The sequence below is a fragment of the Barbatula barbatula genome, assembly GCF_947034865.1.
Source record: "Barbatula barbatula genome assembly, chromosome: 21".
Lineage (NCBI taxonomy): Eukaryota > Metazoa > Chordata > Actinopteri > Cypriniformes > Nemacheilidae > Barbatula > Barbatula barbatula.
The window spans coordinates 15930491-15957291 of record NC_136784.1 but is presented as its reverse complement, the minus strand read 5'-3'; the positions used below and the strand labels follow the sequence as shown (position 1 = coordinate 15957291).

Sequence of the window (26801 nt, the reverse complement as noted above, 5' to 3'; positions counted from 1 at the left end):
GGGCCCCAAATGATGGCGTCCCAAAAAAGTGGTACGACGCCGTTCACTATTTTGGTACATCTGACAATAAAAGCGCAAATTAAGCAAACAACAAATTTGTTTCAAAAAACTGAAATAAAAAGTCTGCAGACTTCTCTCATCAAATTTCTTATATTTCCAAGACCAAATCATTTTTCCCATAGGACTGTGTGAGAAACATCTGAGACAACGTTGAAACTTTAATAATTGCAGATGGCTTTTGAGCTATAAATGTTGTCTCTGGGTACCCGCTTTACCATAGCTCTGCCAGGAACTGAAACTCCTTAAAACAAAACAACCAACAACATTAAATAACATAATGACATGTTTTACTACCCCTAAATCACATTTTTGAACAATTTTACCAACACCATATGTAAGATTCATACCAGAGACGAATGAACTGGGTTTTTTCTTGCCGTTTCCCAGCATTCCTTGGGAGAGGTGGGCTAACTGGATAATCGTGTTCATATATCAGTTTTTGTGATGTTGGTGTGTGAGACTGTTCAGACTTACAAGCGTTGGGTACTGTTTGTGTTCACTGCACTGCCATTCATCACTGCTGTTTTGGTTTGAATGCTTTTAAGAATGTTTGCAGCCACCTTAAGGGGACAGTTCACCCAAAAATGAAAAATCTGTCTTTATTTACTCACCTTCGAGATGTTTCAAATCTGTTTAAATTTCTTTGTTCTGATGAACACAAAGACCGATATTTGGAAGAATACTCGTAACCAAACCGTTCTTGGCCACCATTGACTACCATAGTAGGAAACGCATCTTTGTTCTGTTGAACACAAAAGAAGATATCTTTTAGAATGTAGCAAACAGTGTCCTACTAGTCAATGGTGGCCAAGAACTGTTTGGTTACAAATATCTTTCTCTGTATTTATCAGAATGAAGACATCTATAAGTTATTTTTTAGGATGAACTATGCCTTTAAACTGTGTGGCTATTTGCCATGTGCCTCAAGGAATTTCCATACGATCTGGACACATGGGACAGTGGATATGTTGCAACTGAACATTTTTAAGTTCAACCTGGATTTAATTTAGTCCAGCAAACAGATAAGGATGATAAGAGATTGGAATGCTATCCAAACTTGCAGAATGAGAATCACAGGGAATCTTAATAGACAAAACAAATTACAAAGCAGAAATCTTTAATATTCTTCTGATAGAAAGCAATGATATTAAAGGATAGCACATTGAGCAAAACAATGTAAAGGAGTTCAGTGGAATGGAAACATGTGTTCCGTGTGAATATCTCTTAAAACTGAACAACTAATTATTTCGGGGACCCAAGTTTACTTTAAATTTAGTCAAAGTGAGGTAACAAGCCCAACTGATATGACTGTCACCTTGTGATAAAGCAATTTTCGCTCAGAACACACAGTGAGATCCCTGGCTTAGAGCCAGACAGTTCCCAACAAAACTCTTTTATACCATTATGACTGAGGGAAGGGAAAATTCTCCAAAAAGACGAGGACCAAGTAGGTTGTACAGAAGTACAGCTGCCATGGCAACTATAGACAGAACGTGGACTCATCGATATCTGTGTGTGATGGAGGATAAGGAGATTGTGGAACGGGGAAAAGAAGAATGTGAGTGTGCTAGGAGAAAAAGACAACAGCACGGAGGGAGGAATGAAATACAATTTCTGTGTACAAGGATAAATGCGGGAGAGAGAGGAGATGGGGGAGGAAGAAAACCTGATCCAGACCAAAAATAAATTCAACAGAGACATGGACAGTGTGATGCAATACAATAAGAAAAACCAAATGGAGATAAATAAAGGACTGAGAAAAAAGGTTTAGATGGCTCAAGAGCAAAATACTGCCCAAAAAAACTTGAATGGCGTGCCAAGCATAATGGGAGTAAAAGGGAATGCAAGTTTTTCAAAGTAAAGCTAGATTTTCTCAAGGACTGTAAGTGGGGTTATGCTGTTGTAAGGGTGTTCTGGTGTAGTGTTAACTGTCAAAAGAGCCCTCCAAACAAATCACTCTCCAATATGAAAACAAAGCCTCTCCTGTGAGGTTTGAGGTATCAATCACATCCGTAACAAACATAGTTGTAAGTTATAAGATAAATTCTTAGGTTTAGCGGTTGTTCTCACCGTCGCTTTTATCCAAAGCGACTTACAAAGAGTTCGGGGAGCAATAAGCGATATGTCATAAAAGAGCAATAGTACATTAGGTGCTAATACAAAGTTACTAGTTTCAACAAAAGCTAGACCACTACCTGTTGAGAGAAGAGGGTTAGTGTACTTTTATTTTAAATATTTTTAATTTTTTCGATTTGAAATTAGGCCTGTCATGATATGGAATACAAAACTAAAGACATTCCAAAAAGTTGCTAGTTCTCCAAAGTTCTAAAGAAATAAAGAGAAGCTGTGTGTTTGACCGTGTTAACATAGCGGCAAGGAAAATAACAACTAATTGGAGAGACAGACGTGTGAGGGAACCTTCCAAATGAACTCACTGCCTTGGGGAAATATGGAAGGATGCATCAGGCTAACAGACTACAACGGCAGATGAACAAAACTCGGAGTCTAAGACACCTTATTAGACATGTGAAAATAATGTATGTTTGGTGGATGCAGCATATCTGGTCTATTAGTTTTCTGAACAAATAAGCTAATAAGCTTGTGTTGTTTGTGTGACAGGCAGGGTGGCAATTTTATAGATCAGAGTGTTGACAGTGCTGCGAAAGACAAGATGAAAAGAATTGCTTTATTAGTTTAGAAACCTTTCAGCAAATTAAGCAAGCATCCCAGACTGATGCAATAAAGCATTGTGACCACACAATGATACATATACATATTTTATTATGATATAAAAGTGTAGAAAAGTGTAAGCTCACATGTAACTGTAGCTTCTATTAAAGAAAAGTGAACAAATATCAGCTTTTATCCCCTAAAATCTTCCAAGTCTCATTTCCGAATATTCAAAATTGGCTTTACAGTCTTACTGTATAAGACATATGAGAATTAATGGTATTAGGACTAATGGTATAAAGTAAAGCGTATATATGGAAATGTATTGTTTATAATGTTGCATTATTCATATTGCGGTTTCCAGTGTATTACAAATATATTTGTTTCGCAAGGCGATTCATTGTGCACCTATAATATGCTGCAAAGAACCGATGAAGAACCAAATGACGTTTTTTCCAAAAAAAATCTAATCCATAATCTCTACTGTTATGTCATCACAGCTGAGAAGCTCATTGGTGGGCCCTTGTTCAATACTCAATAGAGTGTAGTTCACCTTCAATGAACTTCCGACAGAGAGCTCATTCCGGACTGTGAGGTGATCTCGAGCTAACACACTGCTCTGTGGAAACAGACGCACACATGGAGCCCTGCAGCTAAGCGTAATTACCACTCTTCCCTACTGTCACTGAAAGGTTACTCATCCCTCACACACACTCACGTCTGGAGTTTTTTGTTGGGCGAGTGCTGGGTGACATTTACTGTCAGAGCACCAACAAGGAGATCCAACAACTTCAATCATTTCTCTATGCAAAACATCCATCTCAGTCTGTATTTCCGAGGCCAATTTCCTGTTCTATTTAATGAGAACCATGTACCCACATGCATCGCCTTAATACACAAAGGAGGTTTCTTTTCATTTGCTCTTATAAGCTTTAAACGCTTTTAAATTTTCTAGTTGAAACTTGCAGGCACAGACCAATGGTTCCTAGTCTTTTCATCCAACGCAACATTTTGTATATCATTTTCAAATAATCCAGAGCCGATGACAAATACTGATTTTCTACCTCCAGAAAGTGGTGCTTTAATGCTCCATCAGAGCATTAACAATTACCCACCTCCTCCCCCAACTCCACTTGTCTTGATCTGTTTATTGTGCCTAACATTACAGCAGCTTCGGTTGCATGCTAACTGCAGCATGTGTGTATTAGCAGCAGGTCTTCATACTTGCTTTGCAAAAGCAGGAGATTTCTGCCACGACCAAATACATTGACATATAATGACCATTAACATAATAAAACTAAGACTTTTCTTTACTGAAATGAAATTTCACGTGAAAGTATAGAAATTTTGTTCTTGATAATGGTCGATTCATCAAAACAAGGAAGAAAAGCCTTAAAGCAGGCAGCACGCTGTAGTCAAGGGCATTTTCAACACTGGATGAGTTATTTCAAGCGACTGAACCCAAGTGATAATATGCCAGATCATGTTAGTGTGCTGTATTCTCCACAGTCCTGCAATCAGAGCTGGCCTGCGAGTTGCAATCAGAAGATGTTTAGTGGGCGTGATAGTGCAATTACGTGATTTGCATAATTTCTTAAGTGAATCAGGGACGTTATCACCAGACTCCAATTCATCACTGAAGATGCTTCCAAAATTGCATTTTTACAGTATGCGTTATACTATTTCTATTCAGTAGTATAAATAGTGTGAGCAATTCACATTAAAAATTCTAAAAAACAAAGAGCAATTTAAGTACCAGGATGAGGCATGTATTCAAGTGAAACTACGAAGTGTGAAATGCACTCAACAGTTAAAAATAATAATAAACTTAATTTTTCTACAGCGCCTTTAAAGTGCCTCTCAAAGCGCTTTTAGAAGTAAAATTCCATCAGTGCAAAACAATCCACAATTTTAAAATTTAACAATAAATATAAACCATATAAATATAAAATACAAAAATCAAATAAAAGCTACCATAAAAAAAGGTGTTTTAAGACGAGATTTAAAAGTGCCCAGCAATTTTGACTACCTTATCTCATTCGGTAAAGCATTCCATAATTTTGGAGCTAATGATGAGAAAGCCCTGTCACCCATTGATCTCAACCGGGTTGATGGAATGGTTAAAAGACCAGTTTTGGTTGAACGAAGGTCACGCACTGGAGGAAAGGGAATTAAAAGCTCAGATAGATATTGAGGTGCCAACCAATGCAAAGACTTGTAAGTAAGCAATGGGATCAAGATTTAAAAATCAATCCCGGACCTAACAGGGAGCCAATGCAAAGACTGCAAAAATAGGCGTTAAAGGATCTCTCAGCCTAGATCTTGTCAGCACAACCTGCCATTTGTTTAGGGTAGCTTTAGAGATCCCAGCCAACAACACATTACAATAGTCGATGCGGGAAAACCATAGGTGTTAATCAATCTCTCAGTGACCGAGAACGCCAACATCGTCCGTAATCTACTGATATTTTTTAAGATGAAAGAACAAAGTTTTAACAGTATTTTCAACATGTGGCTCAAGAGTTTAATTGGCATAAAAAATCAATTCTTTTATCGTAGAAATACGTTTAGAAAGCAAAGCCATAGGCACACAAGCATTGTGCTAAGAATGTATATACATTTGAGTATCATCTGTGTAAAAAAATTACAGATTTCACAACACCAACCTCAGACATGTGCACAATTCATTGCAACAAACTGTGTACGATCGGTGAGTTAAGACTTAAACCAACTGGGATGTGACCATCCGCTCCAAAATCTTTGGAAAAAATGGTTGTAGTTATTGGAAGCGCTGTAGAACTATCAGGTGATCTGCGAGAAAACGCCATTTGCCCTAGTTTAGCATACAGCTTGTACTTCTATTTAGTTTGAACACATCAGGGAATACATTGATACTTCATACACTAGATGCTGGTGTACACAATGCATAGTTAAAGTACGTAGTGTATAGCACATCAACAGGGACATAGCTTGAGTTGTCTGTACGATGGGGCCTCTATGTTGAAAACCTTCCCAAAGGGAGATTGAATAAAGTTCGAAGTTGAGATGAGTTGGCATGGCCAGAATAGAAACGGGGGTGTTTATAAGCTTCAGGGTCAACAGTGTCATAATTCCGCCATCATGTCATGTTTATTCTTGGTCTTGCAGCGGAGTCATGGCATAGCCTTAGGTTTTGTGTGAGAAAGACATGGCTTTGTTTTGATTCTAACTTGCCATGTGCTTTCTCGTGTCTCGTCAGTGTTTCCCGCCCCTTTGTCTCGTTAACCTTCCCTGAGTGTTTCAGTACCCGCACCTGCCCATTGTTATCTCCTGGGTTTGTTCCCCTATAAAACATCCTCGTGTTCATTGTCCTGTGCTCGTTCATTGTATATCGTACCTTGTATGCGGTCCTTGTCTGTAACCCTTGTATTGATTAGCCGTGCATCCTGTCTCTAGTTCTGGTCTTGGTGAGTTAGTCTAGTCTTGTCCTTAGTGTTTGTTTTCTCAGTTTAGTTAGACCGTGTCCTGATTATTTCTTATCTTATCTTGTCTTGTTTTACCCCCTTGTGGGTTTTTGTTTGGTGTTTATTGTATAAAAAAATCTCTGTTAACCCCGTCATCCCCGTGTCTGCCTGCACTTGGGTTCTCTCCCTCTGTGATTCATGACAGAATGAACGAGCCAAAACAGAACCCAGCAGGCAGATTGGAGGCAAGGCGAGCAACCCAGGCTCGTCGCCTCCTCGGTTTACGTCAGAGGCACTCCGACGTATTGGAGTTTGCGGACCGTTTTTTTGAGGTGGCAGGGGAGATGGTCCACAGTGAGCAGGAACAGATGGTCCTGTTCAATGGCGGCCTCAACCAACCTCTAGCAGTAATGCTGAGACCGTTGGGCTTCACTGACCTGATCAGGTATGCCATGAATCGGCCGGAACCCAGTGTCTCAGCTCAATCCAGTCTTCTCCCCCCGCTGGCCGCCATCCCCGAGGGCCGTACCCTACAAATCGGGGTTGTGGGCCTCTCCTCACCCTCCGCAACCTCCACCTCGGCCACCGCACCTCCTCCTACAGTCTCCCCACCCGCAGTCAGCCTTGGTGGCAAGAGGGGAAGGCAAGAATCCTGGGGGTTCCTGTCAGAGGCCTCCAACCCGGAGACAGCCACGCCATTCACCTCCTTCCTCCAGCCGACCACCAGACGGTTGGCTCGGCTGAAGAAGAAGAGGCAACGGCGGGTGGTCCCAAGTCCGGTGGTCCCTCAGCCGGCCTTCCAGCCGGCGTCAAGTCAAGTCCCTCAGCCGGCCTTCCAGCCGGCGTCAAGTCAAGTCCCTCAGCCGGCCTTCCAGCCGGCGTAAAGTCAAGTCCCTCAGCCGGCCTTCCAGCCGGCGTAAAGTCAAGTCCCTCAGCCGGCCTTCCAGCCGGCGTCAAGTCAAGTCCCTCAGCCGGCCTTCCAGCCGGCGTCAAGTCAAGTTCCTCAGCCGGCCTTCCAGCCGGCGTAAAGTCAAGTCCCTCAGCCGGCCTTCCAGCCGGCGTCAAGTCAAGTCCCTCAGCCGGCCTTCCAGCCGGCGTCAAGTCAAGTCCCTCAGCCGGCCTTCCAGCCGGCGTAAAGTCAAGTCCCTCAGCCGGCCTTCCAGCCGGCGTAAAGTCAAGTCCCTCAGCCGGCCTTCCAGCCGTCGTCAAGTCAAGTCCCTCAGCCGGCCTTCCAGCCGGTGTCAAGTCAAGTCCCTCAGCCGGCCTTCCAGCCGGCGTAAAGTCAAGTCCCTCAGCCGGCCTTCCAGCCGGCGTCAAGTCAAGTCCCTCAGCCGGCCTTCCAGCCGGCGTCAAGTCAAGTCCCTCAGCCGGCCTTCCAGCCGGCGTCAAGTCAAGTTCCTCAGCCGGCCCCTCCCAGAGCCTCTGGGACTCCGCGCTCTCGAGCGCCTCCCCCCAGGGTACACTCCCCTAAGTCCCCAGGGACTCCGCGCTTCCGCGCGCCAGGGACAAAGACTGTTCCCCCTTATCCCAACCCCTTTGGACTTCCCCCCATGGACTCATGTGTTCCCCCCATGAACTCTGTTGTTCCCCCTACCCCCTCCCTTGTTTGTTATTTTTATTATGTCACCCCAACCCTTTTGTAATGTATTCTTGTCTGCCCCTAATATTGTTTAGTATGTTTTGCCTTGTCTTGTCATTGTCCCAGTCTGCCTTGTCTTGTCAGTCTACCCCTTGATGAACACCTGGAGGTGTTCATTTAAGGGGGGGCTTATGTCACGATTCCGCCATCATGTCATGTTTATTCTTGGTCTTGCAGCGGAGTCATGGCATAGCCTTAGGTTTTGTGTGAGAAAGACATGGCTTTGGTTTTGATTCTAACTTGCCATGTGCTTTCTCGTGTCTCGTCAGTGTTTCCCGCCTTTTTGTCTCGTTAACCTTCCCTGAGTGTTTCAGTACCCGCACCTGCCCATTGTTATCTCCTGTGTTTGTTCCCCTATAAAACATCCTCGTGTTCATTGTCCTGTGCTCGTTCATTGTATATCGTACCTTGTCTTAGTTCTGTCGAACACAAGGAAAGATATTTGGAAGAATGCTTATAACCAGACAGATTTTGCCCCCATGAACTCCAATGGTAGGAAAAAATACAATGGCCGTCAACTGTTTGCTGTCCTACATGTGTTCAACGGAACAGAAGAAATGTTTTAAGTAATTTTTCCTCCGTGTTCATCAGAACAAAGACATTTATACAGATTTGGAACATCTTAAAACTGAGTAAATGAAGACAGATTTTTGGGTGAAGTATCACTTCAAAGGGATAATACTTACCCTCATGTTGTTTGTTTCAAACCTCGACTTTCACGGTCAGAAAGGACAAAATGGTGAGGACTGACAGGCTCATTTACTTTTATTGAATAGAAATGCAATGAAAGGCAATAGTGAGTCAAGTGGGTTTTGAAAGAAATAAGTATTTTCTTTCCAAGTTAAGAAAACTGTCCTGACCTGTTCCAGGCACAAAATGTGAAAAAGCAGCATTTTCATCCCATGTTTATTTTTAAATTGTAGAATCAAACTATTGTATGTTTCTCTACAAATGTCTCTGGTAAATGTTCTTCTCTCAGGCTTCTGTTGTTCTGCAAGTCTTTTCAAATAAAATGTGAGCTCAAGCATGAAAAATTACAGTGAATGTTCTGGTGTGTCTTACCAGAGAATCCTCCACGGTGAAGTTGAACATGTCCATGGAGTCTGCCTTCAGTCTGGACACAAAGTCTTTGTACTCTGGGTTCTGAGGTTCTCTGTAAGTCAGGATCTTGACGTTCTATAAGAATTACACAGAAGTTGGAATTTAACACACATCGTGTGATGAGGAAGATAAAATGGCAGGCACACATGCGCACGTTTTTCAGCATCTGAATGTTTTTCAGCTAATCCAATCCACAAATGAGCTCAAGGACAGCCACTGTGTGGGTTAATGAGCAGTTTCTACATTCCTTATTGATTTTATTCATATAATTCAATGTTCTTTTGCTTTGTTTCAAGGTAGATGTTCAAGCAAAGAAAATGAGGCCAATGCAACCTTCACCATGAGCAATACATCTCTTTATATTCATTCTCAGACACCAATGACTGTGTTTGTATTTGTGTCTTTCTCAGGCTCTAAATGAAAGGGCAGTTTGAAAAGTGGGTGTGTCCACCAAAGCATTGGTGATTGAGATACTAATACCACATTCATCATAGCTACCAATGCGTATAAGCTAAAACAATGTAAACATTGTTCACATATTTTTCTGAGTACTCAAATTGGTCACACTACAACAATTTTATGGTCTTGCTAAGTGGTTGCCAGGGTGTTTTCCACCACGTTGCTATGTGGTTTATTGGGCCTTGATGGTACTCTCCGACAAGACTCTTTATTACTAGGATAAATGTACTGTATCTGGAAATGGGAAACTTCGTCAAGGCTGAGAGACAAGGCATGAAGAACTATCAAAACTGAAATTCCAATTGGAATCTGGATAAAAATAATCTAATCGATTATAGAATCAATCACACTCCATTTCTTTAGCTTTAAGGTCCAAACCAGGAGTTCCCCAAATAGGACAAAAACCTGTTTTCTCTCTGTATCCTTTTCGAAATATTGAATGTGTAGAACTGAATTAGCAACCCCAGCCAACTGCATTAGCAAGCAGCCTAACTATGAACCCCCAAACCTTTGCTTTACATTTTGTGTCCTTTCATGACGAAAGTATAAAGAAGTAAAAGCACAAAGCCACACATTTTTAGGAATAATTTTGGTCCATAGAAAAATGGTGCAGATTAAAGTTTTTTTAGGGACTTTTGGAAATCCTTAAAAAACATTAAAGCAACAGCAATTGTTTACCCTCACACATAACATCAAGGAATATCATTATTTAATAAAAAGGCTTTATTTAACCAAAAAAAGCACTCATCCTTATAGTGATTCATTTGGTCTGTTTGGACGTCTGCTCTCTGCTTTTAAATTGAAAAAGTGACAAATTATCAAAAGCTGGCCACTCAAAGCCTTTAGTGTTTTGTTTTGGCTCCGTCAGTGAGGTTCTCAGAAAATGTATTTACGTGATTTGTTGACATCTCATTTCGGATTCACTCCAAATTACATTGTACTAAATTGAATCACAGCGACAATTTTCTTCTTTTTTTAAATCCACACAAAACCAGCCATCAAATTACGGCTAACTGAGAGAAACGCTGCCGCCTTTACACCGAGATACATTCCTCAAACCCACAAATGAAAATCAGAAAAATACATAATAGTGTTTTGCTGCGTTTCTTTCCATTGAGGACGCTCAGATTTATCTATTCATGTGATTGCTGTTCAAGTAAAGTGGATGGGCTAATGGAAAATGAAGTTTTGGACAACAGAGTACGTCTGAGCTCAGAAACAAAGAGCTTCTGCTGCCGTTTTCAAAAGAACAGGAAGAATAAAAGAATATTTGCCAATGATCAGTTTATCATTTTTATTTTTTATTTTTGTTGCTGCCATATTAGGGGTGCTTGTTTGCTCATAACTGAAGTTAGACATTTGAAGTAGTTGGACTGAATACCACGGAAGCCGTAAAGTGCCAAACAAAACAACAAATCGCAAAACAAACAAAATCTAAAAGCCAAAAAACTAATCCTGAATCACAATTCAAATCTGAAAACACATTAACAAACCATAAAGCACAACAACAATTCCGGAAACAAAATAACAAGTCAGAAAACAAAGACAAATCGGTAAAACTGGACTTTTGTGTGACCGGGGTAGTTACTGCTGATTGGACGGAATCCCTGTTTTGTATGGCACTTAACGGCTTCGGTAGGATACCTAGAAATTGCGCAAATAAGTAAAAAAAAGGCTTGAATTGTATTAAATAAGGTTGTCGGTCATGCTTTAAAATGAAGGCACAGCACTCTGTAGTGTCAAGCTGTGTTGCAAATGTTTATTTACTGTATCTTTAAATGACTGAATTAAAATATCAGAAAAAAGGCAATGAATGAACGTTAACCAATACTCAAACAACATAGACTGCATCCTATTTAAGTTGCCTTTCTTAGCTCCTTATCAGCTGCTTAATCATAATGCACTCAAAACCCACCTCCATCCCCATCTCCTCCATTTCTGTCAGATCATTTTAATTTATTCCTGTTTTACATCATGAACAGTGGTCCTGACAGAAATATGATATTGTCCTGCACCATTTGTGTCCGTATAAAGACATTTATTTATTTTATTTAACTTTTTGTTTAATTAAAAAACATTTTCCAACACTTATATTGAAGGAGGGCTCTAAGCCATCAAAATATGAAAGCTCCTATTGCAAGCAACAACCTTAACCACCCGAGCATCCACCCAAAGCACCTAAGAGTTTTCATAGCAACACCCTGGCAACCACGTGTAACAACCTTGTTTTCACAAAAAGTGACATCACAGAAACTTCTATCTGGGGTTTAGAGAAACCTTAATGCATTAATGCAATATCGCTCTCGTAGGTGTGCGATAGTCGTTTTATATCAGCATGGCTGTGATAAGGCCAGAGGCACGAGTTATACAACAGTTCGACGGCGCACAAGTGTGTAGATACAGCAAATTAAATTAATGCCCATTGGATAATCCATCCGTGAGCGGTTCCCGTGGTGATACTGGTGGAATAACGCATCGCATTTGAATTTTTGGGGGAGTCAGGTTGGCAAACACCTCACAAGACTCTGTATATAGGCTCTTCTTTAGAGAATATCAGTCCTTAATGGTTGATGATTGGCTCATTTTAATGAAAGGCGGGACTTCCTTTGCTAGCGTGGCCATCTGGCCTGTGGTTGTAGCACTTCCTGCGTAGACAACCTCAAGTGTTGATGGTAATTTTCAGTGTTGGTGTCCAGAGTTCAAATTAAATTAATATATAAAAATATAGTCTATATAAAAAATAAGCTAACCTCTTTACCTGTAACACCCTAGTATCATAGTGACTTGTAACTGATATTATCTACAGAAAATGTAAAGGTCGAATTATTTTACATTATACACATTAGCTCATCAAACTCACTTTAAATGCCTCTTTAGCCTTGTTGTCATCATCGACTCCACGTGCCCATGGCTTGGCAGGCTGGCTCCGCAGACTGTGTCCGAACAGATCGATGAAGAAGAAGACATATTCCTCCTTAAGAGGAACCCACTTCTCAAACTCCACCATCAGCTTATGAAACGTCTCCCACTTGCAGCAGGCATACACCACTAGAAACACATAACAAAGATGCTCATTGACAGTGGCGGCCGGCCAATAGAGGGCGCTAGGGCGCCGCCCCCCTTAAGCCACAAAAAAAAAAATTTAAACAATTAAAACAAAAATAGTAATAATTATGAGAAAAACATCAGTATGTCAATATTTGTGTGTTTTAAATATGGAATGCACCCAGTAATACATGTAAAATATGATACAAAATCATATTTGCAACCTTTCCTCTGCCTGTCTGACCGCTTCATCAGCTCTGGGGCGATAGAGAAAGCGCCCCAAGGAGGCGGGTCTATGTAGCAGTTAAGCCAATTGCTAATTTAAGATATGAATGTATGACATAAAATTTAGCCAATCAGCGTTCTTAAATAGAATCCAAGAAGGGCGATCATTTTATCGCCCCAAGCCCTGATAAAATAAGGACTGGGCTCTAGGGGCGCCATTTTTACTAAACGACAATGGCGAGCGCGGACGTTACTCCTCCAAGACCCAACCCTAACTCGGTGAAATCTCTCCTCCAAGATCCGTTTGAGAGGAGAACTTTGTCGGAGAAAGTTCGGGTGAAAGAGCTGGGCCCAGATCAACCTGACCTCTCAATCAAACAGCAGGCTAGCGAAAAAGGGAAGCAGTATATGCGCGGCTTCTCCCGTAGCTTCACACACACACACACACACACGTTTCTTTGTATATAGTTGACCTTAGCATAAAAATCATTCAGTTATATATGGTACTCTAAAAAATGTTAATAGTGTGTTTGCTAATATTACTGTATATATGTTTTGTATCAATTAATTGTTGCAGTTCTGGAGCACATTAACAATTAGTTACATTTAGTTTGATCATAAAATACTTTATGCTATTCTTCCAGTCAAAGGTTTGAGTTCAGCCACTTGATATCCATTTCTATATTATACATCCTTTATACAGTGTAAGAATTCCTATAAACTTTATAATAATTTAATGTTATTGTCCACTTTCCACTCTGTTCTGACAGCATGCATATTGTGTTGCCTATTTACTACCAATGGCACCAACAGCCTTTCCAAAAGATGTTACTTATATGTAGAAATAGTCAATTGTTTACAAGTTCAGTTTAAATGCAAATAAAAGGCTTGTGTTTGTGCATCATGATGTTTATGTTTTTGTGTACGAATGCCTCAACTTTTTAATATTGGCATTAAATAATTACTGACTATTTCACTGAGCACTGCTGTCCTGCAGTTTGTGTTAAATTTTATTGCGATGGTTACGGAAACAAAAAAGTATGGCACAGCCCCACCGAGAATATTTTTCACCAGCCGCCACTGCTCATTGATAAGCTTGACGTGACTCATAGGGAAAACACCTTAATGAGAATTCAGTCCCTCTCATTACTAGTATTGAATGATGAACGTCCCAGTGCTGCAAATGAGCATTGATTCTTAGGCTATTTCAAATACAGAACCACCTGCAGGTCTGACACATTCATTTGCAAATAATGGCTTTAAAGCTGTTAACAGACGATGAGTTGAGCTCCGGAAGAGGTTGTATGACATGATTTACTTTATTAAGTGTAACTTTAGCGGTTCAGGAAGGCCATTGAAATCAGCTCGATTCATGAAATAAAACTCTGGAAATGTTTGGAGGAATTCTTAGAGCTGTAAACTGGAAGACTTAGAATGCTGGTGTTTTGGTCTTTGTAGGATTTCTGTGAAATAAAACGCACAAACCAGAAGCAATAATACCCAACAAATGGAGAAGGGATGGTCTCTTCATAGAACACAAACTAGTTCTTTTATTCTAATTTTCATGGGTCTATTAATGAGGAATATGAACCGTTATGGATGTGACCATTCTGAAAATGGCACGTAGCTAACAATGAAAAATAGAACACTAAAAATAACACGAATGATTTAAAAGAGAGACCTGACATGGGTATCTGAACCATCAAATGTTGACATGCTATATGTACGGTAAAAACCTTTTTTTCACGGAAAGGTTGATATTTTCACGGAATTGCCCAGCAACAGAAAATATTCCTGAATACCACATTGTGTTAATCCAAGCAAAGAATGTTGTGCCATTCAAATTATTTTAAAAAACCAAACGGAAATGATCACTAAACCAAACTAACTTGTTGAGAGGTTTTTACATACAGGCAGATATAAAGCAGTGAGGGCTGGGAATTATATGCTTCCGATTCAAATTGCCAAAGGGGGGTCAGATGGCCTCTGCAATTACCTGAAGACCCCGCTCCTACAGACGGACTTTGAGGAAATGGCATGAGGGTGATTACACCATTACCTCTAAAAACAGTGTTAGGTAAAGAATGAGTAAGCAGAGAAAATAAATGCACTGGAATCATGCAATTCCTCATCTCACGTGTCATCTTGGTTTCTATCACCTGTTGGACAGAGCCTTAGAACGCCTCCAATGCTGAGCAGTAATTTCATAAATAATTGATGGAATTGGTGGAACTCCCGGTGACAGGATATAAAGTGCCGTATCTGTTGCCATGGCGCTGGGTAAAAGACTTTGTTCCTGATGTGTGCGCCGTTGATTTTTGTCCAAACTCAAAGCCGTAATAAAACGTAATCACATACCGCTAGATTAACAGAGAGCACGCGTGTCTCTCAGGTGTGGGAAGTCGGTGGATCTGCAGCAGGTGGGGCTTAAATAACACTGACAGAAGTGAGCGGGATGTGAGGAAGGTCGAGAGGAGCGGATTCAAGGGCTCTGTAACTATTCTCAGGCTGTAAGCGTACACATGAAGTCTTGACTTTTTTTCTGCTGTTAGGTGCCCGCTGTGTGCGGTTTCTTTTAAACATATTACAAACCTAGCTGGCATTTTAGACATTTGGCAATGAGTTGATTTGTTGAGTTAAAAGGAAATCTTTAGCTCGGTGTCACTCCTGTGACCAACTGAGCATTGACTGGCGATCTCCACACATCATTCCACTAACAAACAGGCAATCAAAATGGATCGAATTTCAATAAAATGGCGATTCACAGCAATGCATCATTCAGGGACGACAGCTACAATGATGTCATTCACCGTTTATGGTGTTGCTAGGTTGAAAAGATGTCAACCCGTGGCATTACTGCATAAGAGCTTGATGATTGAAGGAACGTACCACTTACACGGAAAAGGAAGGTCAGGTCAAATGCATTGCATTGTGGGATGTAGTGTTTTGTTGTCTCCTGCACATTTTGGCAACTGAAGCAGATTCTTTGGATATACACGCATATTGTGTACCACACGCAATACATAGGCTATTGTACAATGTAGTGAAATGGTAAAAAATGAACGTTCTGTCATCACCCTTTCACCCTCTTGTCATTTCAAACCTGTACGACTTTCTTCCTTCCGCAAGAACACAAAAGAAAGAAGAAAAGTTGGTAACAGCGCTGGAACCCCTTTACTTCTATTGTATGGACACAAAACCATTGTAAGTGAATGGGTGGCGGTTAACAACATTCTTCGAAATATCTTGTTTTGCGTTCTGAAATAAAAAAGTCGTACAGGTTTGAAATGACAAAAGGGTGAGTAAACGATGACATCATTTTTGGGTGAACGATCACTTTAATGGCTCCCACGGCACATCAGAACCTCCATAACAGCTTGATATAGTTCTGGTTTCATAGTCGTATTTAATTTACAACGACAAGGCTGGGAATACTTTATGACGTGACTGACAGAAAAATTACCTCTCATTGTTTTGCACTGCTTTTCTTCTTTTTTTTTCCTTTTCACACTGTCACTGCTCTCTTGTCATGTTATGTAAACAGCTTTTTTGCATTTTCATTCTCTTTTAGTCAGTTCGAATCAGTTTGATCAATCTCAATCAACCAGCTATGTATAAAATTACTCAATCAGATCTTTAGGCCATGACACGTGCATAGCCCCTGTGAGAGCTTGTATGTACGCTGCAACGATAAAACTAAGCCACTACAAATAACTCAATGACAGAGATATGAATCCAGATACATTTTTATATTAAGCACTCTCCACCCCCACAGTAATCACTGCAGTATGTTCCCAGGCCAAAAACAAACCCTATACGTCAACTCTGCCATCTAACTCTCACATTTATATTGGTCACTATGACAGATAAACATTTGATGTGGAGGAGTATTTTTCGGGATCGCTTTAGTGGGCACCCATTGTATGGGTGGGCTTCTCTCACGTATCAACACAGTCCAAAGAATACCCACACTGTAAACATTTTTAGCCGTAGTTATGTAGCAAGTTGCCGGTAACTTACTGTAGATTTATATTTATCTAATTTATTGCCAACAGTTTGTTCAAAGATAGATGAACATTAAACATTAAGTCTTTATCGTTACAGAAAAAGGGCGATAAAATAACAGCCTCATGCAAAGCATTCTGGGAACCAGAAATTCACATAAACCTATCTGTTTTTTTTTATTTTGGTTCCCAGAATGCTTTGTGTGAGGCTGTTATTTACAGTTTTTTCTGTAAGGATAAAGACTTGTTAGTGTTTAATGATCATTTATCTTTGAACAAATTGTTGCCAGAAAATAACATAAATGTAAATCTACAGTAAATTACCGGCAAACTGCTTCCGGTAATCCTGTAATTTCTACCAAAATTCTTTACGGTGCAGAGATGGGAACTCAAATGCTTTTCAAACTCTGACTTCATTGAACATGAAGTCATACAAACCCTGTTTAAATCTAGTGAGGCAGATGGTTGTTTCTTAACTCTTGAGTAATAGTGTGCCGAAGGGATGACATCGTTTGTATGTTCACAGTATCTGCCTACACCACAGTCACTCTACATCATCACCACCACCAAGCCTCCAATAACTATTAAACCTTTATTAAAAAGATGTTTCCTTATAAGGAACGTCTCTGCTGATGAATTCTGTTAACGGCAACTGTAAGTACAACGTGACGAATTCCATCTAAGCAGGGGCGTACTGGCCATCTGGGCGTTCCGGGTGAAGACACGTCTGCATGACACCCTGCACCTCAACCTCCCCCCGACCATACACATCCCCCACCTCAAACCCACTCCCCCAGGGCCGATTTTTCTTCCCACTCCAGCCCTGCATGTAAATGGACCCGCGGTGTTTGTACGTAGATAGAAATAGCTCATTCTAAGGTAATAAAAACATAACGCTCCATTATGTAAGGTCTTCATGATTTAGAGTAGTACATAGTTAAAGTGTGTACTGTATAGTATATTGAATTCCTATCAATCCTCCAAAAAACTACACATTTGTGCCATTTTGATTTTCAAGACTGCATAGGACTAAGATGAAATGAACTATATTGTCCACAATTATGTTTCTGCCTACCCTAACAACAACTGCGTAGGAAGAGCAAGAACTTTCTCGTCCAGTCGTTTTCTTCAAGAAAGTGCTGCTTTCTCCCACTTTCTCAGGCTAAATGAAAAAGCGAACGGACGTGTCTCACCTCCTGCCAGCCAATATCTCAGTTTTCAGTCTTAATAAAGTCCAAAGACAAATCCTGATTGAAGAGAACACTTTATGACAAGCGTGTCCAGGCACGTAGGAGATTTATTTAACCGCATGTTAGTAACGTGAAATGGAGCAGAGGAGTGTCTGTATTACTGTAAGAGAGCCTATTCACTCGGCCTCTATCACTGTCCTCTCTCTCTCGTCTCTCTCTTCCTGATGCACTTCAATGCCCTCGGTCATTCATTCCTCCCCGAGATGAATAGCTGTCCGCTGTCAGACCGGTAGAATTAATGATCTACAGAGACGTTTACCGGAAACGCCTTAAGCTTTCAAGAAAAACAAGAACGTTTAAATTAATTAAACCTGAGAGATGGTGGGTGGCTGAGCAATCTTCCACTTGTTGCCTACATCTTTGGTACAGCCTTGAAATAAAAAAGCCATTCCAACAACAAACAGTAAACAGTGCATTAACATTGCAAAGCCTAGAAGATATTTTTATATGTGCGTGTATTAGTGCTGTGAATCGAATCAAAAATACTTGCAATTAATTCAATGTTTTAAATATACTTTTATATTTTAATAATTTCACATTTAATCTCCAAATGAATGAAGAAACATCATAAAGACAGTCTTTGTTTATATTTTTTACTTTTTACTGATATCAGAAATATTATGAAATAGTTATTTCTTCATTTTAGCATTAATTTTAGCCATCATAACCAACATATAATTGATAGCTATTAATTTAAACATATATTAAAACATTTACATTTAAGTGAACTCTTTACAAACCCATTATTATATCGTGTATGTGCTCTTCTAACAAGTAGGCAATATGCAGAATTTGAAAGTTCTCAAACACTTTGAAGTCTTGACCACTAAATTCTTCATTAAATAGAGAAACATTATTCGTTGCATGCTTCTTGTGTTTTGTTATTTGATTAACTTTAGTGACAAGAGTAATTGCCCCTTTAAAGAGCAAATACTTTGTGATTTTTTTAGGTCCTACTTCGGTTTATGGAGTGTCCAACAATAAGTTTATGTACATACAAGGTGTAAAAACACTTTCATTTTCTAAATAATAGGCAGTTAATATGACCTTACTGCTTGACTGTCTAATCCCCTACGTTCTGTCAGACCAGTCTAATCTGATTGGTCAGATGGTCTAGTCTGCTGTGATTGGTCTACCGCGTATAGTGTCGGAGTGTCACAAATGGAACGTAGGCAGAACGTGTGCATCTTTCAATAGCTCTACGTTTATTTCTAAACATTTTGACATTTTAAGGTGGAAGGGATTACTCATCATTACTGTTATTCGGGTAATTCACACTGATCTGACAAACAAACACCGACATTCGTTGGCTTTTGGATTTAGTTTAAACAAGTTTTCTGGGGTTTTATTTATAATTAATTTAAAAGGGAAGATGCAGATTATTTCACACAGGTACTTTTGTCAATTGGGTTGCCAGATTTAGCGATACAGTCTTATTTTCATCTGTAGTGCCTGCTTGGTGTGAAAAGAATTCCATTGGTTCATAAAACATAAAAAATCTCATAAAATCACTTTCCAATAAACATGACCATAACCAATACAAACGCAAAGACAACGCCCTACTCTAAATCATGAGGACATCCAGTTACCACCGTTTTAAAGGAAATGGAAGTAAAAGATGCAGTATATCTTAATATGAATATGGTTTATTGTTATGTTTTTGTTTATCGTCAGATTGTTGTTAACAATAAAAAATTAGATTGAATTTAGAAAGATTTTACCCATCTGTCCTGGCGTGAATGGCCTTAACCTTCGAGAGCTATTAAAAAAGCCATTTCTGCCATTCAAGTGAACACCTTAAAATATATTTACCGTCCCCCTTCTCTTATTTTCTTCATAAAACTGCAGTTTTCCAAAGAGATTAATTGAATTAAAATTGACGGTTTTCTACGTCATAAACCTGTAACCGATCACGTCAATACATTTGGCTGAGTGGATCAGGAAGTCCGAGCCATAGATGTGTATGTATAGATGGGGCATAGGCTTGGCTCTGCTTCTGCAACATCAGCACCGAAAAAAATATGTGCTGCAAACAAGCATAAAAAACCTATATGCTGTCTTCATGCTAAAATTTGTTTTAAGTAATACAATTATTGACTGGAGGGGGACTTCAAAATAGGTTAAAAAAATCTGGTTTCTGTGCCCTAAGAACACAAAAGAGGTTTTTATAATTGATACATGAAAGGGTTAACCCTAATCTAAACTAGAATTTGATTAAACTATACATTTAGTTATTGAATGAACACCAGATGACCAGAAGAACACACTTTAAAATGAAATTAGATGCCAAAAAATCTAGCCCCGTAATGCAACGAGATCCAATCTGTGCCACATAAAACATTTTTCGCATTTGTTGACAGTAGTAATTCAGGCACAGAGAAAAACAAACAATGAGACCAAATCCATAAATGGAGCCATTTAAACCATGAAACTTTACCACGAAAGACGTCAGCCGACCAAACTGCCTCATATTTTCCCAAAATATTCGTTATGATTTAATCTAGTCGACAAAATTTAAATTGCCTCTTGAGGGAACAAAACATTGGCACTGGGTGCAGAATGACAATATAATAGGATTTGTGGTTAAAGTCTGTCCATTGAACGTTTTCTGTAATACAAACATACAATACACAATTCTGACCCAAGACTGCGCTCATGTGAGCTGTCCTGATAAATTACATCTCCAATCAGATCTGACTGGTAAATCTCCCATGAGGCTTTGGCACAGCCCGGATATGATACAAAATGGCTGTTTTGTGTTAGTCACCTTTAATTTACTAACCCATTCCTTGGAACAGGGTCACAAACCCCTACTTGCATCAGAAACGGTACCCAATTTCCATCAGATCTATCTGGGTCTGTAGTGGCAACAGATGGCCTCTGAAATTACTGAAAGTGCAGTCTCGTTTTCCAGATGACTCCCCCAACGACACTCCCAGTAAACCTTATCAGATGCTATACGAATGACGAGGTTAAGAGCTAAATGTCCGAGTGTGTGTAGACTACCAGTCAAAAGTTTACATATACCTGTTCATTCTTCATTAATACAGTTGACCACATTATAGAAAAATACTAAAGTCATGAAAATGATAAAATAATGACGCAGTGAATGGAACACAGATGCATTTTTCATCATCTCAGTTAACTTCATAAGATTTTTTATACCACATTTACTCTGGATCTTCCCTGTCCAGCGTGTTTATTTATATTTATTTTATTTTAATAGTTTATGCATAAAATATTTTTGCATTAGCATTTTGCGCTACTTCTGTTTTACGCTAAGCTAATTTCAAACATTTAAGCATTTAGGCCCTCGGATCACATGAAACATTCAGTCCAATGGGTGTGTCTTACTTCCAATTGCTTCCAGACCAATATGAAAGTCAGCATGAAACAGAAGTTGTTATTCTTCCAAAGAGTGATATACAGTATAACTGAGTCAAACGTCCTTTAAAATAAGAAAAATGTAGGGCGGGGTTTGATTACATCATTCGGTAATTGATTGGATTCTTGAAGGTGTGGCCATTTGATAGTGAATATAGTCCCGCCCTCAAGCTAAAACATGCATCATGCACAGAAGGAAGTGCAGGTCTCTGCAGAAAACAGAAGGGGTGTTTCTTAATTATTGGCCATTTCCAAATGGGATGAGCCTTTTTCATTTCCTTTGTTAATTGGCAAAAAAGCAAGTGGGCGATTCCCAATTGCTTTCTCCCATTGGACTGTTGAAAAATGCCTATTCTGCTAAGAAAGGGCCAAATGGAAAAAATTGGCTTCTGCCCTTTTAAAAATGCCTATCCCATTAGCAAGGGATGAGGAAGGGTTTCTGATTTTGATTAAAGATTATGGGGAAAATACATTTAAAAAAAATTACTTGCACAGATAAGTCATTTATAATAAACACTCCAATATTCCATAAAAATAAGAATTGTTATTTTGGATTTAATGATGACTTTTACGAATGAGCACAAACAGGCTCCAAAAGCGTTTTTCTTTTTAAAATGAAATTGCTAGGTGCATATTTGTTCAACTGATATGCTTTGATTGAATGTTTAGAATATAAGGGTTGGTCCTGCCCCTCCTCCACTGTGATTGGACAGCTGCGAAAAAAGTGACATCGACAAGCGCAGCTTTTTATTCCAAAGTTTTACACATTTGACACATCCGAGTAATATGTTTGCCTCTAGAAAAAACTCTTTGGTGTACACCAAAGGCTTTAGGATAGCCCGGCCACAAATGACTACCAGGGCCCGTTTCCACAAAACACCTTAAGGCTAAAAGTACCTCTTAACTTAACTTAAAAATCTTAGTGCAAAGACTTACAGAAAATATCCTAGTAAAGAAGAAAGTAATTCATAAAGCTTCTTAACCCTTAAATGAGTGCTGAAGGTCCCAAGTTTTAAGTTGCGAAGAGGACTTTTAAGAGACTTGACAGTTTCTTTAACAGCAGAGAGTGTTTTCAACCTTAGTTTATCTTGGTTTTCTTGTATACATGTAGCTGCTTTGATGCAATGCAAATTGTAAAAGCGCTATAAAATAAAATTACATTGAATTGAATTAGACTGAGTTAATAAGACACAACACATTAGATCGTGCAGATCTAATGTGCAGATCAAAAATGTAGAGACTGTTCATTTTGTCTCTTTACAGACATTTCATTTCTAAAATAGGCCAACAATAGAAATGTTAATTATAATTATACTGGTGGATCTGTTCACTTTGTTATGCATTTCTTTATTTTAAATAAAAAATGTAGAGAATGTTCATTTGGTGTCTTTGCAAACATTTCATTTCTAAAATAGGATTATAATAGAAATGTTCATTGTTGAGATCATTATACTGGTGGATCTGTTCACTTTGTTATTCATTTCCTTATTTTAGATAAAAAATGTAGAGAATGTTCATTTGATGTCTTTTCAAACATTTCATTTCTAAAATAGGATTATAATAGAAATGTTAATTGTTGAGATAATAAAACTGGAGGATCTGTTTCCTCAAACTAGTTTGTCATGCATTTCTTTATTTCAGGTATTCTGAATTTCTAAAGTTTATTTTTATATTTATATATTTTTTAAATTTAGTTTTATTGTTCAAATAAACTACATTGTACACATAATGTTTTAATTATTAAATTGATCAATCGATTCTTTGCTTTATTAACCTAATGGCAGTAACCAAAGCAAATCATACAAAAATGTATGAATAAGATCGAACGATTATTAGCCACTTCGTAAAATAGTTCGATTTTCTGCAAGATTGTCTTGGTAAAGCTCAGATTTTTCTGTTCGATTTCAACAACCCAACCAAAACCCTTCATTATCACAAGACTTAACTTTACCATGAGCTCACGGTTCCAGCTGAATGTGGTCCAAATAACATTCACACTTTTTTCAATGAATCAGTGTCAAGCAGCTGAAATCTGGAAATGTCAGTTCATACTAATCATTCCACACCCTGGTTCCTGCCAGGTGCAAAAGGGTGTGCTAGCAGTTATCCTGGGTGGGGAGTAACTGTGGGATTGATTTTATTGATGTTTTACGCATTAATAGTACCAAGACTAGTGCAAAAGCAGGCAGCGGTAACGAATGAACAGACTTTAATACAAAACAAAGGCCCACGATGGGGTAAATGAAAACTAAATACAAAGGGTAAGCGCAAAGCAACCGCATGGCAGGGCATGCGCAAAGCAACTGCATGGCAGGGCAAGAGCAAAGCAACCGCATGGCAGGGCAAGCACTAAGCAACCGCATGGCAGGGCAAGCGCAAAATAACCTCATGGCAGGGCAAGAGCAAAGCAACCGCATGGCAGGGCAAGCGCTAAGCAACCGCATGGCAGGGCAAGCACAAAACAACCGCATGGCAGGGCAAGCGCAAAGCAACCGCATGGCAGGGCAAGAGCAAAGCAACCGCATGGCAGGGCAAGCGCTAAGCAACCGCATGGCAGGGCAAGCGCAAAATAACCTCATGGCAGGGCAAGAGCAAAGCAACCGCATGGCAGGGCAAGCGCTAAGCAACCGCATGGCAGGGCAAGCACAAAACAACCGCATGGCAGGGCAAGCGCAAAGCAACCGCATGGCAGGGCAAGCGCAAAACAACCGCATGGCAGGGCAAGCGCAAAGCAAGCCGGCCCGGATTCCACAGCTGCTTCGCTCAAGTTGGTTTTCCCTGTACACTGAAGAAAAGACTCAGTGTAAATGCGGTGCCTAGCAACTGCAGGTCTGTGTGACTTGTTGGAAAAGCCCTTACATTTCATAATCAGATGTGGTAAAGCCTTTTTAATAGGTGTTGAGATTGGACTGCATGTTTTATGCAGGCTTTGATGTATGTAAAGAGATTTACTCTGTTTAGAATTATGGGGTGGCACCTGTATGTGGAAAAATGTTTTGTCTTCTCGTTTCGACAACTCTGGTCTGCGGTAAATGAAAACGTATGACACAGGTGACGGGTCTTGTCACGCCTACCTGCCTTTGTGCATTTGGACGGATGCTCTGTGTTGCTATAGAAACACCTAGGTACCTGTTCTGTGGCGTTTAATCATGGAGGCCAAGAGAATACAATTTTGACAGGCTGAACCAGCCGAGACACCATGTGAAACATCTCTGGGGTAATTCCACCCCACAAAAGCCAGACTTAGAAAGAAAAGAGGCAGGTAGTACGCCGTAAATTTTTCTAAATCAAAAGTTTTAAAGTTTGTCACATTTCTTGTGCTGCGGTGCTACAGGCATCACGTGGCTTGTTGAGGAGATGAGCGATTACACTTTTACCTCAAGTCAAGTCAAAGACCTACACATATTTGGGACCAAATATCCCGGGACTTGGGTTAGTGTTAGTATCGACATTGTCATCACCCAGCATGCCCAAACAGTCACAGAAAACAACCTTAGCAACCACAGATCACCTTAGCCGTAGCACACCAAAACTATATGTCCTGGCAACCACCTAATATCAGTTTATCAAGAGCCAGCAAAAAAAAAAAAATTCAATTACAGTAACTTTCGTTGTGTTTACTTCATGTTAATGCATTGTTCATATGCAACAATGTGTGTGAGAAAAAAAATCACTTGAAACAACACAAGTACGCAATTAAGATTCTTCTTAATTCTACTATAACAGGTGATGTCATCACAGTTTCCCTTCAGGATACAACATACATGTACAGCATTTTTTACTTTTTAATCTCTATCTTTCAGCACAAAAAGGCACAAATCCCAGTTTGATTCAGTAAACAGCACTCTGAGGGTAAACACTGACTTAAAAGGCACAAATATCGAATCCAGCTTTTGGATGAAGCCATGCTGTTTGAACACCCACTTCACAGCCAGATATGGCTGATTTAGCAATGAGGCTTAACAGCACGGACGGCTCTGGTAAATAGGGACGACCGCAAAAATGCCTGTGCTCATCCAGGCCCGGTCCAAAACCACCGAGCCCCTCTGCTCGTAACATATTCCTTCTTGAAGATCACAGAAATTGACAGCAGCAAACAAGTCTTAAAACAACAGGGCTTTGTGTAAGTGGCAAATTCTCATGTGGCGTTTTCAATCGGCTGTATTAATAAATCCAATTGACCCTTCGCAAAACCCGCCCCCATCTTTCCCGTTGCTATGTCCGACAACCTTTCAGTGTCAGCCATGCATGAATTTCTGGAATAATGGAGAGACCGCATTAAAGGACCAGCAAAACGAGAAGGACTTGAAAGAATTGCACTTGCACTTAAACTCTCAGACATCTTTGCTTCCTGTGCAAGTAGTGTTGGAGCAGTCAAGTGTGCTGCTTGGTTCGGTTCAGCTGCCCAAAGTACTCTGCATGGAGGACCAAGATGTTTTAGAGGCCATGGACACATTACAAAAGGCTGAATTTTCAGAGGACAAAATTGCAGCTCTGGAACCCTCGAGTTTTGTCTTCACTGAAATCGAAGATATGCACGTATTCCTTAAACACGTTGTTGATGTCATGACTCTGAAAGTGTTCTGTCAAGTTGAGACTAAAGAAACTGCACAATGTGTCATTGTTTCTTTTTGCATCGCTTCTTTTGCTTTTACTTATGTAAGTGTTACTAGTTTTGAAAGACTATATATTAAAGCACAGGTGTCGACTGCAAGTGACGTCACTTGCACAGGAAGCGAAGGTGTCGATCTGCAGCCAGATGCTATTGAACAAAACAGAGCTGAAGTACGGTGACCAGCAGGGGACATGCTCTTTTAACTTAGTTTTGTCGTGGCCAGGAGTTATTACCTCATGGGAACGCGATATGTTGTGGCCACGAGATCAGCTTGTTGAGGTAACGTCATTCTTATGTTGTGGCCACGCGATGTGAAGTCGTTCCTTCAATATCCTATGGTGAGGGAATGACATCCTTTCTCATGGCCACAACTTATTATGTTGAGCGAATGTAATCCTTATCTTGTGGTCACGACTTGTGGTACACGTCTATTAGCGCCTGGAACTATCAGAAATATATAGGACTATAATAATATTTATTTTTAATAAAGATATAGTGTGAACAACACACATTCGTTTCCTTTTAGTCTTTATAATTTTACCTGTGATAAATGAATAGGTTTTGTTACGATATGGCTTGGCTGCACGATTATGTCAAAAGCATATTGTTTACATTATTCCCCTTCATATTGTAATTGTAATTATGAATGATGATTTATTTTTACATTTTATAATGATTTCAAGGCTCCAATTTCGGTGCAAGATTGTGCTTAGTTTAAATCGCCTTAATACTGTGAGAATTTCTGGCACAAGTGTTGGGATATTTGCTTCATATCGGATCAAATAATGAAATAAACCTACTACGTGTTATAATATCACGCAAAATGTATCTTTGGATTGTTTTGTGTTTCAAATTCCATTGGATTCGCAGCTTGTCATTCTCCATACAAGATTATATATTCTGTAT

General features: G+C 39.7%; 1 protein-coding gene across 1 annotated transcript in view; it reads right to left on the bottom strand.

The window, feature by feature from the left end:
• Window positions 1–26801, bottom strand: part of npr1a (natriuretic peptide receptor 1a) — a 66406-nt gene that overhangs the window by 29895 nt on the left and 9710 nt on the right. The window contains exons 3-4 of the mRNA XM_079484072.1: window positions 12233–12420; window positions 8875–8988 (exon numbers count right to left, since the gene is read on the bottom strand). Coding sequence (XP_079340198.1) covers window positions 8875–8988; window positions 12233–12420 — 302 coding nt within the window. The remainder of the gene's footprint in view (window positions 1–8874; window positions 8989–12232; window positions 12421–26801) is intronic.